General features: G+C 42.8%; 1 protein-coding gene across 6 annotated transcripts in view; it reads left to right on the forward strand.

Moving 5' to 3' along the window:
• The first annotated feature begins 4,918 nt into the window (after positions 1-4,918).
• dlg2 (discs, large homolog 2 (Drosophila)) overlaps positions 4,919-18,589 on the forward strand; it is a 249,892-nt gene continuing 236,221 nt past the window's right edge. For all 6 annotated transcript variants that reach the window (XM_041801111.1, XM_041801113.1, XM_041801112.1 and 3 more), the window contains exon 1: positions 4,919-5,001. In XM_041801111.1, coding sequence (XP_041657045.1) covers positions 4,972-5,001 — 30 coding nt within the window. In that variant the 5' untranslated portion in view covers positions 4,919-4,971. The remainder of the gene's footprint in view (positions 5,002-18,589) is intronic.

Genomic DNA, 18,589 nt, shown 5'->3' on the forward strand with positions numbered 1-18,589 from the left:
ATACTGTTGTCATTGGGATTTTTCTATTTTTTTTAAATTTGTAAAAATTTCTGGGATTCTGTTGTCTGTTTGTCATGCTGGGTACTGAGTGTAGACCAATGGGAATAAAAATGAATGTTTTAAAGCTGAAACTTGTTAATTTGATCATCCTTTAACTTTAAATTAGCTGAAGTTTTAGGTCTGAACTACATTTAGATAGTGGTTTATGCTAAAATTATTTAGTAAATATCGGCATATCATAGATAAAATCCAGCTTGCCTAATAAGTTAGAAATGATTTGGTTTTAGGGGTTGTGGAGCTGAATTGTGTTCATAATCTTACGTCAGACATACATTAATCCACTGGTCCAAAGCTATGGACATAATCTGTGTAATACAACACTAACACTAAGGATCTAATCTCGATGATCTTGTTTTCATGACTGTGAAAGGCCAAAATGGTAATTGAAATTGAAACTCGATTACTGTCCCAGCACTAACCTAGACTGTGTTTATTATGTTCCAACCCTTACAAAGGAGTTTAGGCACTCCTTCTCTCTAATGCAATAAGAGGAGGCTGCCTGAGCCGCCTCACCTGAAAAGATTAGCTGTGTCACTCTGGCAGAGGCAGTCTGAGCGGCTCAACGTGCTCAGAGAGACAACGGGACACTGTAGAGGCTCTGCTTCGTCCACCAATGAAAGCTGTCATCAGGGTCAAATTCTGCAACGCACCTCTTTACCAGAACGGCTCCAGCAAACAGGTACAGGGCCAGTGGAGGAGGGGACTAGAGCTAACAGAGAGCTAATGGTGAACCTGCTTTACCTGGGGGATCTGGCTGGCAGACTTGGTGGGCTCATGATGTGTTCACTGAGCTAGACTGATCCTCACAAAGACGGGTTTTATCACAGTTATTCATGCATGCTCTATTCTGGTCATTGCTGCAGTTAGAGGATGATGTGAAGACTCTAACAGTCTGTTAATTAGCTGAGGGTGAACGGTGCAGCATGGACTCACTGAAAACAAGCCGAGGCTGTCTGATGAAAGACTGACAGCTGCAAACTACGCTGAATGATTCTGCGCCCATGCAAAGCTGAACCAATTAGAGAAGTCCTGAAATATGACTCACTCAGTGATGCTCACAGGTCTTTAGGAGATTTTGGAGCTTCATTGCCTTTCTTAAGAGAGAGAAGGTAAATGGTTTTTACCTTTATGTCTTCAGGTTGTTGATCTTTAATTAGCTGTACTGGTTAAATGTTCTGAGATTTCTGCCATTAAAAGGGACTGGTTCTGCTCCTCTATTAGAGGAGAAACATCAGAATATGGTTGCAATTAGAATCCTTTTATGACTCAGCACACATTAGTGATAGTGCAGACATCATGACTGTTCATCTACCTCTGAATGTGTGGACCCTAGCGTCACTCTGCAGCCCCATAATGTCTAAATGCAGTCTAATAACCTTTACAGTTCTTTAAATGCTGACAATCTAACAGTGAACTGTGCCGAGGCATGGAGAACAACACAGCTGCTTAATGCAACATGACTGAACTCCTGTTTCTGTTTTCTGTGTGGATGATAGCAGACACGATGAAATTATTTTGTTGATTCTCCTGAACCCGTCTCCTTCTGGCCTCTGAGTGCTCGGGTTCTGCTCCTCTTTATCATTTGTTCTGTTGTTCTTTGTTTGCTTCTGCACACGTCCGAGCACTCTAGGGATGAACTATTTGGGGAAAAAAACCTGATTGGGATTTTTTTTTCATCCAAAAATTCCTTTTGGGATTTAAGATGGAAATATTTATTTAACTTCCTTATCTTATGCAATTATTTTGACTCGTTGCACATTTGTGGTTAATTGTTGTATTGAATGAAGGATGATTTTGACTTTCTAATCTTTATATAAGAATAGTTATAACTTTATTTGTATAGCACTTTGAAAAACATGGGTATACAAAGTATACTGAGTATACTAATTCAAGTTAAGTTGGAATTTTTGTAAATAATTCCAGAAAAACAAATGCTTAAATGTTGGCATGGTGTGTAGAGCAGAACGTCTCTGCTGAAAAGAACGTACCAAACTGGTATTTTGGTCAATGCCAAACATCTTGAACCTTCTGTGATTTAAAAATTGCAGCAGGACAAACTGAAGCGTGCAAAGCCGATGGATTGGTCTGACTCCGTGTCTGTCACCAGGCAAATCCAGCTTGCAAAGCTCCCGTCTGCAACGTTTGTAGCAAACCAGTCAGCAAACCTGCAGCGTCATTTGAGGAGAACAAGGCGGTAGCTGGGGGCGGAGCTTAGTTGTACAGCAGCTTCCGTGTGACTCACAGCTTGGTGGGAGTATAGCGGCATTTTTATCACACCTAGACCACATTCTTGATACAATCAGGAATGGGAAACAGTGTTGAAAGATTTTTATGGACCTTAAGCTGCTTCCGCCCTTCTGCTGATCGGCATCAGCTTGCAAGAGTTATGAGGGGGGCGGGGGTGTAGTGTGGGTCTGTTTGTACAATGGGAGCTGGTGGAGCGGTTAGCTGGGCTGTAGCATTGGTATAGAGGCAGTTTAATCAGAACTGAAGATGTTTCCACTCTTCTCCCCACTGGCCACGGCGTTTAATCCACATCATAATCCACAGCTCCTAAACTACAGTAGCGTTTATGGGTAGGTTTGTTGTAGAGCTGTGTGCAACTACGTCACATGTCGCTCTGATTGGCTTGTCATGAAAGTGACAGAACTTTCATCCAATCACCTTCCAAGATTAAAAAAATAACAAAAAAACTGCCCTTTTCAAATGCTTCCCATGGCAGCTTTCCAAGATGGATGTGAAATAAATCCATGGCATGGATAGATGAAACGGTCTATCTGGAGTGACAGGCTGGGAAAAATTTTGATTTAATCTAAATTTTGATGCATCGGCCAGCCCCAACAGGAGGTCAGACAGATATTCTCCGGTAAACATTCCTCTAGAATGGATCTAGAACAGTCATTTTGCATCCCTCGCTACAGCTCAAAGTAATCAGAGTACTCTAATGGAACATGTTACATGCTAACACAAGCTTTATTTTGGGCCCAGTATCAGACATGTTTGATATTTAGATTTTAAGAAGAGGCTGATGGAAAACTCCCACAAATCCACTAAGGATGCACAATAGTGGATTTTTACTGACATCTGATATACTCATTTTAGCCAAACACCATATGTATCATTAAACTAAAACATCAAGTGTTTCCTTTAAAGAGAGACTGCTGAGCTGAGTTGAGAGAGGAGTTACATGGTCTGATATCTGTTTGTTCAGGGTTCATGGTGGGTCCCCTGGCTGTGTGGCGTCCTAGGAAACCACACTTGTCTATCTTAAAGATATTCTAGCTGATATACTGGCTGTAAATATTGGCTGAAATATGCAAACCTGCTAATATGATGTGTCACTTTGTGCTTCTGATGTAATGCTGATGATGTCACACATCCATAAGACATACTAGATATTGTGAACTTTGACCGCTCATAAAAATGGAAACAACAACAGGACTGTAGGCCAACCATCGTCTCAGTCAGGATTTCACCTATATCCTCTCGTTTTTAATACAAAACAGGGTGCATGCTGGGACAGCCAGCCAATGATGATCATCCTCCATGTTTGTTTTTCTGCTGAAGTCACGCTTGATCACCAGTTTCTGTGAACAGTGAACAGTGTGTGGGCTCGGGGTCTGGCTACATCTTCCATTCCATTGGTTCCCAACCTGGGGTCTGGGACCCCTCGGGGGGGCGCTTAATATCTCATAGGGGGGAGCTGGGCTTTGACTGCTCTGAGGCTGCCAAAATTAGATCTTCAAATAGATAGACGGACGGACGGACAGACGGACGGACAGACCTTTATATTGACTAAAACCATGATAAGGCAGTTATTAAGTAGTTTATATAAACGTCTCTTGGTCAGAAAAGCATGCATCTGCCTTTTTGGCAAATCTATGTTGATTTTTGACAGCAGTGTTTCACTTTTTCTTCTCTCTTGGGTCCTGGGAGGGGGGGCTCGGCTGTTCTTAGATACATGAAGGGGGGGGCGGGCTCCAAGGAAAAATGGTTGGGAAACACTGTTCTAGTCTGTGCATGAAGAATCGGTCAGACCGACCTGAAACTCTTTGATCTCTCTCGTTTTTATCGTTTGGGTTTAAAATCGTCTCCAATGTTTGCAGCCTTCATAGGAAAGCCTTTGCTTCAATTTGTATTTCTTGTTTTTGAACCAAATATCCATCCTTGAAGCTCAAACTGAGTTTTTCTATTCCCACATCTCTAATATGCCGAATGCTCAAACGTCACACATGCCCCCTTCTCTCCTGCTCTGCTGAGGAAATTAAAAGTAATTTATGATGAAGTTCCTGCAGTCTGCCACAGCAGCTAATAGCCAGCACGACAGAGAGCATGGGAATCGAATTCATTCCGCTGAGCTGACGCTCTCATCCTTCACTCTCTTCCCTCCTCTCTCTCATTCTGTACTGCTGCTCAGCCCAGAGACAGAGAGAGACACGATGAAAACCAGAGGCAGAGGATAGATGAGAGGAAGAGATGCTCAGGAATGGTGTTTTTGGATTGTTGGAGGAGGCCAGGCCAGCTTCTCAGCGTTTCTAGTCTGTGTTTGTCCGATGACGCAAGCTCTGCTCGGAGATGGCGTTTGGAATCCTGATTGCCTTCAGCGCTGTGGAGGAGGCATCCCAATCCTCAGAAGGGGGCCCCATGCAGTAACGTCTGTCCGCCGTGGCGTTTCTCCCTCCCCGGCGTGTGTGAGTGTGTGCGTGTGAGCGTGCCTGAGAGTGTGTGTGCTTCTTCTCCTCCCCCTCTTCTTCCTCTTCTTCTCTCTTTTTCTTCTTCAGTATTCCCTCTCTCTTCATCTTTCCTCACTCTGGAATCTCTTTCTTCATCTCCCTGCTTTTCTCCCTGTAGTAGAGCTGGAGGACGGGATGATTCTGAGCATAGGCTGAGCTGCTTTTTTATCTAGCCAGCATGGATTGTCTCTGCATTGTTACAACTAAGGTAAGAGACAGCAGGAGTGAATGATTCACTGGACTAGAGGAATGGACAGAGGCAGAGAGAGTGAGGCATGTGAGCGAGAAAGTGAGGCATGCAGTCAGTCAGAGGTGGTGTTTTTTCTAAATGTTTGCATGCGCGCCGATGTTTGCCTCCAACACCTTCGTCAGTCTCCATCGTTTGTGAACTTTGAAGTTCTGGTCTGTTTCTGCAGAGAATGATCCACTTCATGTCCACATCGAGAAGCTGTCTGCCTGTTGATGTAGTTGAACTTCAGTCAGCAGGCTTGTGGCTCTGCTGCAGCTCTCTGCTCTCTGACAGCTGTGGACCCGCAGATCATTAGTATACCTGCAACTTTAAACAAGCTGCACAACTTCACTGAAAACAATTTTTCTTCTTTCCCTGAGCTTGTTTTCTATGCTGCATTCATGACGTTACCATGCAAATGACCACCAGATAACTGTAGATTATTTTATCTGATTATTCTGAATTCATACTATAAGGACTCCACGGTTATGTTAAAGTTCAGCCAAAAATCTTCAGTTCAGTCCGGAACACTCCTTTGACCATTTTAATGCTAAATGGATCTAAAGTTTTACATAGCTGAAGAGGATCTGCTCATAAGATCCTCCCTGGGTGGGTCAGGCAGCTGCTTTGACTTTCCAGGGAGCTCATGAATAGAATAGAAACCCCCATATGGGTGGATGCATTCATGACAATATGTATTGCATTAAATAAAATTAGTTCCAATCAATTAATCCATAGTAGCATGATTCTCAAAATGATGGCACAACAAGCTTTATGCTATACAGGGGGAGGCGGGGCTGGAGGAGGGGAAGCCTTATGCTATACAGGAGGCAGCTGGGGTGGAGGAGGGGAAGCTTTCAGCTATATAGGAGGAGGCTGGGGTGGAGGAGGGGAAGCCTTATGCCAAAAAAGGAGGAGGCTGGGGTGGAGGAGGGAAAGCATAATGCTAAAAAAGGACCAGGCTGGGGTGGAGGAGGAGAAGCTTTATGCTATAAAGGAGGAGACTTGGGTGGAGGAGGGGAAGCTTTATGGTATAAAGGAGGTGGCTGGGATGGAGGAGAGGGAAGGCTTATGCTATAAAGGAGGTGGCTGGGATGGAGGAGAGGAAGGCTTATGCTCTAAAGGAGGTGGCTGGGGTGGAGGAGAGGAAGGCTTATGCTATAAAGGAGGTGGCTGGGGTGGAGGAGGGGAAGGCTTATGCTCTAAAGGAGGTGGCTGGGGTGGAGGAGAGGAAGGCTTATGCTCTAAAGGAGGTGGCTGGGGTGGAGGAGAGGAAGGCTTATGCTATAATGGAGGTGGCTTGGGTGGAGGAGAGGAAGGCTTATGCTATAAAGGAGGTGGCTGGGGTGGAGGAGGGGAAGGCTTATGCTATAAAGGAGGTGGCTGGGGTGGAGGAGAGGAAGGCTTATGCTATAAAGGAGGTGGCTGGGGTGGAGGAGGGGAAGGCTTATGCTATAAAGGAGGTGGCTGGGGTGGAGGAGAGGAAGGCTTATGCTCTAAAGGAGGTGGCTGGGGTGGAGGAGAGGAAGGCTTATGCTATAAAGGAGGTGGCTGGGGTGGAGGAGGGGAAGGCTTATGCTATAAAGGAGGTGGCTGGGGTGGAGGAGGGGAAGGCTTATGCTATAAAGGAGGTGGCTGGGGTGGAGGAGAGGAAGGCTTATGCTATAAAGGAGGTGGCTGGGGTGGAGGAGGGGAAGGCTTATGCTATAAAGGAGGTGGCTGGGGTGGAGGAGGGGAAGGCTTATGCTATAAAGGAGGTGGCTGGGGTGGAGGAGAGGAAGGCTTATGCTATAAAGGAGGTGGCTGGGGTGGAGGAGGGGAAGGCTTATGCTATAAAGGAGGTGGCTGGGGTGGAGGAGGGGAAGCTTTGCCAACAGTAGCAGTGCGGTGCTGTGGGAGCTGAGAGGTGATAATCACACCTGGGTGTATGACGCTACGGATAGTGCTACAGATGCATGATATTGGGTTTGTGCAGATATCTGATGTGCTGTTATTTATTTAGTGATTTAAGCCAATACAGATATGGATAATATATTTAAATGTAGTTCAGATCTAAAACATTCAGTCCTTCAAAGAAACTATTTAAAGATTGAGGATGAACAAATGAACACATTTCTGCCCTGAAAACTGACCTTAAAGTTTAAGGACTGATGATTATTCCAGAAATCTTCAGCTGATGTAGGTCTGTTGGTTTGACCTAATAGTCCACTAGCTTATTAGTATAAAAAATAGCTGATGTAGGCAGTTTTAATAGCCCAGATATCAGTCATCAATATCAGATATTTTGGGCTAACATGCTGATACCGTTTAATGCCGGTAACATAATACATCTCTAGAAAGTGCAGGATATTTTCATATAGGGTTCAAGTTCTTGTGAAATCAAAGTCTATTTCCAGACGCTCAGAGTGACGGCCTGGAGGAGGTTCCTGTGTTGGCTGTTTTGGCATGTAGTAACCCTGTAACGTCAGAAAGGGTGGAGGAGTCTAAACAGATTGTGTCTGTGGAATCTGCAGTCACGTGACCTGACCCTGGACTGGTATGAGTGAAGTACCAAGGCCACTGTCTGTGGCGCCATCTTGGTAGCTATGGTAAAATGTCACCATGTGTTGAAGTGTAGCTTCCATGAATCCGGCTTGCTGCCCTTCTTTATTAGACCCTATTTAGCCTGCTGATTGGCTCAATAATAGCTTTTCAAAGACAAAGTCAGTTCCAGCGTTAATCTGAGGTTAGACTGGCTTCTGAAACGCACCATTCCAAGTGAACCTGAAAGAGCTCTCTCCATCATTTATGCAGAAATATCCATTGAGTGGTTGGCGGTCTAAGAATAGGCACGGTCCAGTAAGAGAGTTGTCCCTGTAGAGCTGCTATGATAGACACATACTGTACATTTCTGTCTGCCTCACGTGTGTTTGAAAGAGCACACATCCTGCTGGTCAGTCAGGCTGGAGATGTCCTGAAAGCTGTGGTTAAATATTCACGCTGGCTCAGAGCCATCACTAAGTCAGCCTCCATGTGCTGCCCTTCACTAAGATTGGCTCCTGCAGAGAGGTCGCCCTCTCTTTATGCTGTTTTTACTCATAAGTGGATACCTGTGAAAGTTCATTTTATAATCAGAACATTTTTACCATAGCTGCATCTGAAAACTGAACCTCATGTCTTTGTTGCATCACTGGATGTCATTTTTGATAACCCACTATCTCTGATGATGCTATTGTGATAATTCAGACCCTTCTGAATTAATTATTAATCAGTAAGGAAACTTCAGTAGTTTCACTCTTTTAGCCGATCGGCCTGGTGCTAGTCAGTGTTTCTGCTGTTTCTTACAGCTGCTTTTACATGCAGCTGTTTCCTGCTCTGGTATTTTCACATGTGAGTTGACTAGGGATGTTCTGATACCTTTATTCCTTCCATTACGATTCTGATACCAAGGTGTTGGGAATCAACCGAGTTCTGATCCGATACCATTGTGAACTCTCTGGACTGACTGTTCAGACTAGTAAATTATTTTAGACCTATGTTTGACTCAGAACTCAGAACATGGCTCAACCAATAGAATCATCATGTCCAGCATCTCTGTGAACCTAACGTTGTTTGTCTGTTGATTGTTGAGTTTCACTGCTAAATATTAAAATAACAATAATACAGGAGGCTGCAGCACAAACTATTTCTATCTCTGCTCTTTATAGGCAGCATCACATGATTATGGAACAGGCTGCCATTGGCTGACAGACCCTCACAAAGGGTAAACAATATGGCTGTAAGCATTTGAGCTAGCGGTAATAAATGATCGTAATTCGGTTTAAATGGATAAAAAGACGTTCAGTATCAGGTTTGCTGGTGTGGATTTAATCATTAAAGTCCCCAAAAGTCACACGAGTCCCAGGCTCACTGAAAATGCTGCTGTAAGGATTCAAAGGCATCAATAGTGTCAATGGGACGTAGCTTCAAGAGGAAAAACAAGTAAGAGGCAACGATTTATGGTTCAAAGTGATTAAACTTTTGATAAACTGTGTAACTTCTTGCCGTGTACGACAGCGCTGGTCTGGAAGGCGTTTTAACGATCACATTCAGAGAAAAACTGTCACACAGACACCATTCTTTGCTGCAGCACTGGGTCCTCTGGTTCTTCTTCACTGCTCTAAAAATGGTAGCTCCTGTATGACATGTTTTCTGGCAGCGAAGAAGAATCGATTTCTGGTTTTATAGTGTTAACAGTTAGCATGGCTAAACGAAGCAAAATATAAAGTTAAACCAAATGGTATCGGATTGGTGCATAAACTCGTGTAATCACCGATACCAATACCTGCATTTTAAGCAGAATCAGACATATTTTTGATTCTGATATCAGAATCAGAACGACCCTACCAGCTGAGCCGGCATTTAGCTGAAGTGATCCTGCAAAGTTAAACTGTTGTTTAGTGAGAGTTCTGCATGTAGGAGAGCCGTGGATCAGTAGTTGTTATGAGAGGTTTGATCCTCAAACTGCAGTTCCTGGAGTGTCCACTAGAGGCTGTCCAGAAATAACTCCACGTCCACATTTAAATGTCCATCTCTACAACTGAAAAAAGCATGTTTACATGTTAGCAGCCTGGTGGGAGAACCTTCTAGCCAGAATAGTTCATATCTTTATGGACACCCACTGTTTAAGGGCTCATTTCTTTATAACTCATCTGTTTTGGTCTGAAGCATATGAGTTCTGTATAGTTAGAGGTTAGGCTGATGTTCGAGCTGGGCAACTAATCGAAAAATAATTGAATCCGACATTTAGAGCCTCTAACCGATGTAAACCTGCCATGTCAGTTGTTTCAATTTTTTTCCTTTTCTTGGTAAAATTTGACCTTTTACGGGAAACATTTTCATTTCAAGTCGATGTATTTTTTTATTTTCAAATGTTTCAATAAATAACCATAAATTGTTAATCTGAGCCTGTTCTTTTCAGTTTGTTTTAAAATTATACAAATATTTACAGAACAAACAGAGTTGGAAGTTGGGGGTGGAATAATCGTGCATTAATTGTAATCGAGGTAAAAAGTTCAACTCATCGTGATTTAGATTTTCGCCATAATGGCCCAGCCCTAGCTGATGTGACCCCATGCCAGTGTGTTTAGCTGTTGTCTGCTGTCGGACGGCTAAAGACCATCCTAGCTTCACCTCTTTGTCCGTTTCTTTGGTTGATCTAAAGTCAGTTTGAGGCAGCAGGTCTTAGCTTTGGCTAAGAAGAGACTTTACACACAGCGGCATCATCAGCTATTAGTGTGAAGCTGAATGTCGCCCTTTGACCCTTCAGAAGACCAGAGAGTTAAAGATGGAGAGCTCAGTCATGATATTGTGGCCGCAGTCGTACTTATAAAGCTGCTAGCTGCCAAAAAGGAAAAAGATTAACCCCAAAAACCAAACTGAGTAAATCAACTAAATGCTCTTGTTTTTCTTTATGTGATCTGTTAATTTGATCCTGTATCATATCACTGACTGCAGTGTGCTCTGGGGGAGTTTATGAAGACATTGTGTAAATGTTTTATATAAGTTTCCAATCCGTTTTATTTATAGAGCTCATTTTAAAGTTTAACTTCAGCCCACACAACGCTAAACCTCACAGCAGCTTTCTTCTATCTTTAACAGATCCTCTCCTCCTCTCTGGTACTGACATGTTCCAGTGATTTATGATAAAGACAGACTGGAGGGATCATGCCAGACTACTGTGACACTTTAGCACACTTTTAAGCACACCTTTAGGACACCTTTAGCACACCTTTAGCATGCCTTTAGCACACCTGTAGCACACCTTTAGCACACCTTTAGCATGCCTTTAGCACACCTGTAGCACACCTTTGGCACACCTTCAGCACACTTTCAGCACACTTTCAGCACACCTTCAGCACACCTTTAGCACACCTTCAGCACACCTTTAGCACACCTTCAGCACACCTTTAGCACACCTTCAGCACACCTTTAGCACACCTTCAGCACACTTTCAGCACACCTTTAGCACACTTTCAGCACACCTTTAGCACACCTTTAGCACACCTTCAGCACACCTTCAGCACACCTTTAGCACACCTTCAGCACACCTTTAGCACACCTTCAGCACACTTTCAGCACACCTTTAGCACACCTTCAGCACACCTTTAGCACACCTTCAGCACACCTTTAGCACACCTTCAGCACACCTTTAGCACACCTTCAGCACACCTTCAGCACACCTTTAGCACACCTTCAGCACACCTTTAGCACACCTTCAGCACACCTTCAGCACACCTTCAGCACACCTTCAGCACACCTTTAGCACACCTTTAGCACACCTTCAGCACACCTTAAGCACACCTTCAGCACACCTTCAGCACACCTTTAGCACACCTTCAGCACACCTTCAGCACACCTTTAGCACACCTTCAGCACACCTTTAGCACACCTTCAGCACACCTTCAGCACACCTTCAGCACACTTTCAGCACACTTTCAGCACACCTTCAGCACACCTTTAGCACACCTTCAGCACACTTTCAGCACACTTTCAGCACACCTTCAGCACACCTTTAGCACACCTTCAGCACACCTTTAGCACACCTTCAGCACACCTTTAGCACACCTTTAGCACACCTTCAGCACACCTTTAGCACACCTTCAGCACACTTTCAGCACACCTTTAGCACACCTTCAGCACACCTTTAGCACACCTTCAGCACACCTTTAGCACACCTTCAGCACACCTTTAGCACACCTTTAGCACACCTTTAGCACACCTTTAGCACACCTTTAGCACACTTTCAGCACACTTTCAGCACACCTTTAGCACACCTTCAGCACACCTTTAGCACACCTTTGGCACACCTTCAGCACACTTTCAGCACACCTTCGGCACACCTTTGGCACACCTTCAGCACACTTTCAGCACACCTTCAGCACACCTTCAGCACACCTTCAGCACACCTTTGGCACACCTTCAGCACACCTTCAGCACACCTTCAGCACACCTTTAGCACACCTTCAGCACACCTTTAGCACACCTTCAGCAAACCTTTAGCACACCTTTGGCACACCTTCAGCACACTTTCAGCACACTTTCAGCACACCTTCAGCACACCTTCAGCACACCTTTAGCACACCTTTAGCACACCTTCAGCACACCTTTAGCACACTTTCAGCACACTTTCAGCACACCTTTAGCACACCTTCAGCACACTTTCAGCACACCTTTGGCACACCTTCAGCACACTTTCAGCACACCTTCAGCACACCTTCAGCACACCTTTAGCACGCCTGGAGCATGCCTCACATGGTCCCTTTTAGCTGACTGTCAAAGTTCATGCTGACCGTCGTACACTAATGATGGAGCAGCTCTCCCTCCACGTTCCTCTGACTCTGAGAATAACAGATCCATGCCTGTTTCTCAGGAATTCAGGTCTCCATAATGAGTGTGCAGCGTTGGGCATAATGATATGCAGTTCTAGATCCATGGCCACATTATGTAATGCTTTGGGGGCATGATGAGTATACTGGGCTGTAGTTCAGCATGAGAGGAAATAGTGGGGAAGAAAGCACTCCTACATGAGTGTGCTGATGGCTGCTTCTACTTTTAGATGATCTCTTATCTGGATTTTAACTGCCAGTGAGGAGGAGAGAGAGCAGAGGGCTCCTTTTTTTAAACCTGGAAATCAAACATTCAGTTTAGACGGGTAATTCACTGAGCAATGAATGTTTGAGGACTTAAAAGACAAACACCAGCAGGTGTGACTCATTTACCTCTAATGATGCCCAACCTGGGGTCCGGGCACCCCTAGGGGGGCGTGGGACCTTGTCTGCTCTTAGGTTGTCAATATTAGATGTACATACAGTGCTTAACAAATGTATTAGACCACCTGTCATATCTGTCTCAGAGACCATCTGGCATCATGAAGTGCTTTAATGCGGACTCTTTCATTTTCAGTCAGCTCTCCACTTTTTACCATTTTGAACAGGAATGAGGGATTTCAAACTGAATTCACCTTTTTATACCCATATTTGAGCCGGCTCACTGGGCTTCTCTGAGAAGTCAGAAATGAATCAAGCATAACATTCAACCACTAAAACTCATTTTTCTGTTCAGGAATGACAGCAAATAACTATAATTTGACATAATCAAGAAATATTCATGTGCTTTTCTGTTTTTTCAGTTTTTTTTGTAAATCAGTACATTTGAATTCTATTTTAGCATAAAAAATATCATTTGGGTTAAAGAGCTTCTACATATTGGTGTATTAACCATTGCAGAAAGATAAAAAATGATTTATATAATTACCAATGCTGTTAATTTAGGCCAGCTGTGGCATAAACCTTACTTTGGTTAGGGTGGTCAATACATTTGTTAAGCACTGTATAACTTTTTTAAAAAGTCATGATAGAAAAGTAATGAGTTAAGGTCAACCTAAAAGATTTTTTAAAAATGAAGCGAATCTGTTTGTTTTTACGTGAAAAAGTGAACATTTTTAGGGGGAGAAATAAGATTTTAAAGTTATTTATTTACAAGTCAAAAAACTCAGAAATCCAGAGTTTAAAAGGTAAAAAATTTACAAGACAAGGTTGCAATTTCCAATTTTTAAAGCCTTAGATTTTGACAGTAGAAACTAACAGTGTTAGGCCAGAAGTGTACAAGAAACCAAACTGAAAATTATATTATATTATTACATATTATTATATTTTGACTTTATAATCTCAAAAACACGAAGTTTGGTTCACTTATAACTTTTAAAGTAAAAATGTCTACTTTTTCTAATAAATTACCGACTTGTAAACTTGAGAATTTAGAGATTAAAAAAACAAAACAAAAAAAAACAAATCCTCTTTATTGTTGTTTTCAAGAGTGGCCCAACTACACTGTGGTAATAAGGGAAAGTTTATATATTGATTTTTGTATGTGGGCCTATTATGTTCAGATTTTGTCAATGAAAACAAATAAAGATTGATTTGAATTGTCCCAGGTGGGCCCTGAGGGGCTTAACTTTTTGAGTAGGTGGGGTGGGCTGAGGAAAAAAGGTTGGGAACCACTGTGTTAAGGTTATATTTACATCCCCAATTCTGAAAAAGTTGGGACACTGTGTAAAATGTAAATAGATAGAGTTCACTGAGAGTCAAATCTTATAAATTCATATTTGATTCACAAATGAACGTAGACATATCAGATGTTGAAATGGAGACATTTTACATTTCAGATCAAATATTAGCTCAATAAGAATTTGATGGCAACTACACATCTTAAAAACGTAAAGACAGGGCCATGTTTACCATCCATCTTCTTTTAACAACAGTCTGTAAACAGGAGACCAACTGCTGGAGTTTGGGAGAGGAATGTTGTCTCATTCTTGTCTGATGTATGATTCTAGCTGCTCAACAGCCCTGGGTCTTCTTTACAGGATTATGCTCCAAAGTTTTCTATCAGTGAAAGGTGTGGACTGCAGGCAGACCAGTTCAGGACCAAGACTCTTCTCCTGTGAAGCCATGCTGTTGTGATGGATGTGGTATGTGGTTTAGCATGGTGTTGCTGAAATGCTCAAGGCCTTCCCTGACAGAGACGTTGTCTGGATGGGAGCATATGTGTCTCTAAAAGCTCTCTCTACTTTTCGGCATTGATAGTTCCTTTCCAGATGTTAGAGCTGCCCACGCCATAGGCACTAATGCAACCCCATACCATCAGAGACGCAGGCTTTAGACCTGAGCCAGGAGAACAAGCTGGATGGTTCTACTCCTCTTTAGTCCACAGAGAAATGGTTGTAATATAGCGGTGATTTCAGTAAAGAGCCATGCCTGTTTTTAATGCAGAGCTGTCTGAGGGCCTGAAGGTCATTTACTATGGATGTCTACATTTTCTCCAGGTTCTCTGAATCTTTGGTGATGATATTCTGACTGTACATGGAGGATAGTCAGTCTTCACAATACTAAAATACACTGGTCTACCTTTTTGTCGCCACACTGGAAGAGTATGTCGCAGGCTAGAGTACACTTCCACCTTGAGCTTTCCGAAGTAAAAGCCAGGCTTAGCTAGCCTCATTTGTGCAGAATGCTTTTATTCTATCCTGGCTGAGTTTGGCTGGACAATGAATGGAGTCACTGGTAGGAACATGTATGAAGGTGAAACTGATAAAGAAAGACGAGGCTGTGACAGCAGGGAGACTCATCGGAGCCTGGTGTGAAAGCCGTGACGGTGCATGCTGGAGCTGACACCTATGGCAGCAGAGACACACTGCCAGTCTGAAACAGGCAGGAGCCACAGGAGCTTTCTGACAGCTAGTCAAGTCAAGAGGAGTAGTTTAAACATTGCATTGATTTGCCTTGTCCTGTCACATTCATACTAGCTTGCCTCATTCATGAAGGATTGATGGTCGCACATCCATGTTATCAGGCGTTGGCCTGGCCTAAAGACGAGTCCCTGTCCTCGTTACACCCCTCTCTCTCCTTCCGTCACTGTCCCTCTGCTTGTAAAGTGACGCTTCGTGTCTCCACATGAGCAGGGCCAGGTCTGGACATTTAGACCGGGGTGCCAAACAAAGACCCTGACTCCAGCAGTCAGTAGTTTTTGGCTTTTTCAGCCATTAAAGTAGTCTGAGACTTTATTAGCTTCCTGCAATGCAACATTTCAGCTGAACACAGCTCATCATTGTTTAACAAACATTTTTCACAGAACATTTCTGCACATCCATAGACCTGTCTGAGGGTAGTTTTGGGTCCTAACCCTATGTTTTACTCAGAGAGCAGGGAGGACAGAGTGCATATGCACACAGAAAAGGGATTAAAGAGAAGAAACTTCTACTCTGATGAAACTCAGTGCGAAAGTAACGCTGCAACTGTAAATCACTTCCAGCACCCTTTATTAAGCCTTCATCACTTTTTAAAGACATGAAAGTTTAGTTAAAGGATTGGGTGAGATGCCTGTAAAACCATGCGCTCTGCTCAGGCTGACTGCTGGACTTGGACCGCTTCTGTATGTGGTTTTTAAACACCTGGCAGTGAACCAGTGGGGCCATTTTGGGATGGTTGAATGTTAATGTCATTAAACTTTTATTGTCCTACTAACTTGATCTAATTTATTATCATGGTAGGCCTGTCTAATATTAGGGTTGTTTGGATTTTGATACCAGTATCAGAAATACGTCTGATTCTGCTTAAAATGCAAGTATTGGTATCGGCGATTACACGAGTTTATGCACCGATCTGATACCATTATGGTTTAGCTTTATATTTTGCTTCGGTTAGCCATGCTAAATGTTAGCACTATAAACCGGAAATTGTTCTTCTTCGCTGCTGGAAAGCACGTCATGCAGGAGCTACCATTTTTAGAGCAGTGAAGAAGAACCAGAGGACCCACTGCTGCAGCAAAGAATGGTGTCTGTGTGACAGTTTTTCTCTGAATGTGATCGTTAAAACGCCTTCCAGACCAGCGCTGTCGTAATCGACACAGTTTATCAAAAGTTTAATCACTTTTAACTGTAAATCGTTGCCTCTTGCTTGTTTTTCCTCATGAAGCTAGCCGTTGTGCTTGCCCATTGACACAGTTGATGCTTTTGAATCCTTACAGCAGCATTTTCAGTGAGCCTGGGACTCGTGTGACTTTTGGGGACTTTAATGATTAAATCCACACCAGTAAACCTGATACTGAACTTCTTTTCATCCACTTAAATCGAATTACGATCATTTATTACTACTAGCCTGAATACTAACGGCCATATTTGTTTGGGTCTGTCAGCCGGTTCCAGGCTGTTCTGTAATCATGTCATGCTGCTGAACTGTATTATACTGTATCATGCTGCCCCTGTATTATTGCTATTTTAATATTTAGCAGTAAAACTCAATAATCAGCAGGAAAACATCTTAAGGCTCTCAGAGATGCTGGACATGATGATTCTATTGGTTGAGCCATGTTCTGAGTCAAATATAGGTCTAAAATAATTCACTAGTCTGAACAGTCAGTCCAGAAAGTTCACACCGGTATGGGATCAGTACTCGGTATCGGCTGATACCCAACACCTTGGTATCGGGAAGAAGAAAATGGCATGGGAACATCCCTATCTAACGTATTTAATGATTTGCTGTAATGCAAAGTAATAAAATAGAAATAAAAGCCTTTGGGCGTGGGTTTGGCTTAGTTGATGGAGCAGGCGTTTCCTCTCTCTCCTCAGCTAATCTGTCTAGATAGAGGCAGAAAGCCCAAAATATAATCTCCAAAACACTCTTATTATCCTCTGCATGTACTTCTGTTTAAGAGGTGTGTAATTTCCCATTTAAATATCCACTGAATGACTTCAGACTCTGCTGTGCGTCGTCTACTCGTATGAAGGATTGTTAGCAGACGGGAGGATTTCAGTGGAAGGCTGTTTGTTTGGGGGTAATTATGAAATGTTTGCGCTGTGATTCAGATAGAAGTATTGGTAAAAAAGGTTTTTAAGAGATTAATAGATGCAGTGCATATAATATCTGCTGCTGTTCAGACAAAGCTTTCCTGCCTTGTTCTAAAGCTCTCTTTTACTTTGAAGGCTGTTTTTAGTCATGGTGCAAGTGAACAGCAATGACCAACAGTGTAGGGGTCCAGAGAGGCTCTAGCTAAAACACCAGATATACAGTATATCCTGATTCTCTCACAGCTGAGAGAATCAGCTGTGAGAGAATCCCCTTAAACACACACTAGATGTGATGCTTTCTCATGATAACTCTGGAAGAATGGAGCTTTTGTTTCTATCTGACTGCATGTTTAACAGAAAACAGCGATGAGGAAATGATGGCCGGGGCAGCAACCATGCCCTCTGCTAATAAGACAATGTTCCTCCTCCTCCAGGGCACCTGCTGGTGAGACTGTGATGGCTTGTGTTGCCTGGAAACAGCATTACTTCTCTTTAGGGGTGAGAAGGACAGACTGGGGCTGAAGACGTGTCTGAGGTCTAAACACGCTCACTGGACAACTTTAACCTGTGTTTATTCTGCTCTGATTAAAGCAGGGACAGATGGAACAACAGTCAAAGCTGTTGGTTTTAAATCAGTGAAATGTTCCTGTAGATTAGAAAGAAAAATGATGGTTTGATTGTGTTTAATGAGTACCTGATCAGAGGGTGTAATCCTGGCTGTGGTTGTCCTCAAACTCTACACCACGGGTGTCAAACTCATGGCCCAGGGGCCAAATCTGGCCCATGGTGGAGTTATACCCGGCCCGACAGATCATATGATATTTTTATTTTAACTGGCCCACCAGTATGAGGCCTGCAGATTTCCTCTAGTGTAAAAATGTAAACTTAACCTGGATGATTTATAATATCCTATCCTAAATTAGAAAAAGTAAACAGTAAAAATAATTTGATAAAAAGTCAGGAAGTTATCTTACCTTTTAGATTCATAATTTTTAATTTGAAATCATATTTTGACCTTTTAAAGTCATGATTTTGACTTTTATCTCATGTTTTGACCTTTTTTAGCTCCTAACTTTAACTTTTAGCTAATTTTTTACCTTAAAAATGCATAATTTTTAGTTTTATCTCAGTTTTTTGACCTTTTAAAATCATGATTTTGAATTTTTTCTCAGTTTCTGACTTTAAAAAATTCATGGTTTCAAT

Source organism: Cheilinus undulatus, linkage group 12, assembly GCF_018320785.1.
Source record: "Cheilinus undulatus linkage group 12, ASM1832078v1, whole genome shotgun sequence".
Lineage (NCBI taxonomy): Eukaryota > Metazoa > Chordata > Actinopteri > Labriformes > Labridae > Cheilinus > Cheilinus undulatus.